At 40.4% G+C, this 1,281-nt stretch overlaps 1 protein-coding gene across 1 annotated transcript in view; it reads right to left on the bottom strand.

Annotated features, from left to right (window-relative positions):
* Positions 1–64: 64 nt before the first annotated feature.
* Positions 65–1,281, bottom strand: part of LOC133976742 (ankyrin repeat domain-containing protein 1-like) — a 6,749-nt gene continuing 5,532 nt past the window's right edge. Inside the window, exons 7-9 of the mRNA XM_062414940.1 lie at positions 1,122–1,220; positions 729–828; positions 65–147 (exon numbers count right to left, since the gene is read on the bottom strand). Coding sequence (XP_062270924.1) covers positions 146–147; positions 729–828; positions 1,122–1,220 — 201 coding nt within the window. The 3' untranslated portion in view covers positions 65–145. The remainder of the gene's footprint in view (positions 148–728; positions 829–1,121; positions 1,221–1,281) is intronic.

The raw sequence follows: 1,281 nt of genomic DNA, 5'->3' as shown, positions 1-1,281 counted from the left end.
ATCAGGCAGGACCTTTTTTCTACAACATGTTGCGGCTGACTCTCATGTAAAAATTCCTGCAGGTTTTTTCTACTGGCTGAAGTTACACAGGAGGCTCTTGGCTCCGCTCTGCCACGAATTCAGCGTCTCCATTGGAGTTTTTCCATCCTGCACAAGAGAAAAAGAAAAAAAACACTCACGATCAGTAAACTGGGCTGGAGCTCTTCAGACTCATTAACAATAGATAACAAGAGTCTGAGGTAAGCTTGGTGGTACTTGTAGTCAATATTGGAAGAAGTGGAAGCAGATTCTTAAGTAAAATTAATAATATATGGACCGCCACTCTGACCACTCAAAGCACTTTTACACTACAAGCCTCATTCACCCATTCATATGCTGTTAGCAGGCTGCTTTGCAATGTGCCAACCTGCTCATCATGAGTATTTACTGCAGTCACATGGCACTGCCTTTGGGAGTAATTTGAGCTTCAGTATCTTGGCCAAGAACACTTTAAACATACAGACTGTAGGACCTGCTCTACCACCTGAGCCCCAACCGCAATCAAACATGTAAAACTACACTGTTGAAGTAGAGTGGTTCAAATTCTTACTTAAGTAAAAGTACATTTTTATTTTCTGCAAAATTGACTGAAATTATCCAAAGTAAAGTTTCAACATTTCTGCCAATAAATGGCTTCCCGAAAGCTTTATTTCTGAAAAACAGTATAAAATATCTCTCTGAGTACTTACACAGTTCTTGGTTTTGGAGACTGGCTCCGTACATCATCAGCAGTTTGATCATCTTGAATCTGTTTATTCTCACAGCATCATGCATGGGTGTGTCTCCGTCCTGCAGTCACCGAGAAAAAAACAGACATTCAGCATAAGGAAAGCTCATCTGGAATCATTTCACGAAACCCAATGATTAAAAAAACACAGCTGTGATTTTTCATAGTATTGATATTGTATGTATATTTAGTTTGGACCATTGTAATTTAACATATTGAATAAATAACACAAATCTGCAGCCCCACGTTTTGTAGCTGTAAGCCTCAGGCCGTAAACACTGCAGTGACTGAATTAGCTTTATATCCTTCTGCAGAAGATTTAATGTAGACTAGCTGCAGATGTCTAAGTCCTTACTCTGTCTTTGGCGTTGACGTCCGCTCCACAGTGAATGAGATGCTCAGCACACTCGTGGTGTCCTGTCCTCACAGCCACATGGAGAGGAGTGCTGCGCAACTGGGGAGAAAACAGCAAAATGTCTTGATTAATGCAGGAAAAATATTTATAATGCCACTAA

Source organism: Scomber scombrus, unplaced genomic scaffold (genome assembly GCF_963691925.1).
Source record: "Scomber scombrus unplaced genomic scaffold, fScoSco1.1 SCAFFOLD_466, whole genome shotgun sequence".
NCBI classification, from domain to species: domain Eukaryota; kingdom Metazoa; phylum Chordata; class Actinopteri; order Scombriformes; family Scombridae; genus Scomber; species Scomber scombrus.
The sequence above is the reverse complement of the archived record's forward strand: the minus strand, read 5'-3'. Positions and strand labels throughout refer to the sequence as shown.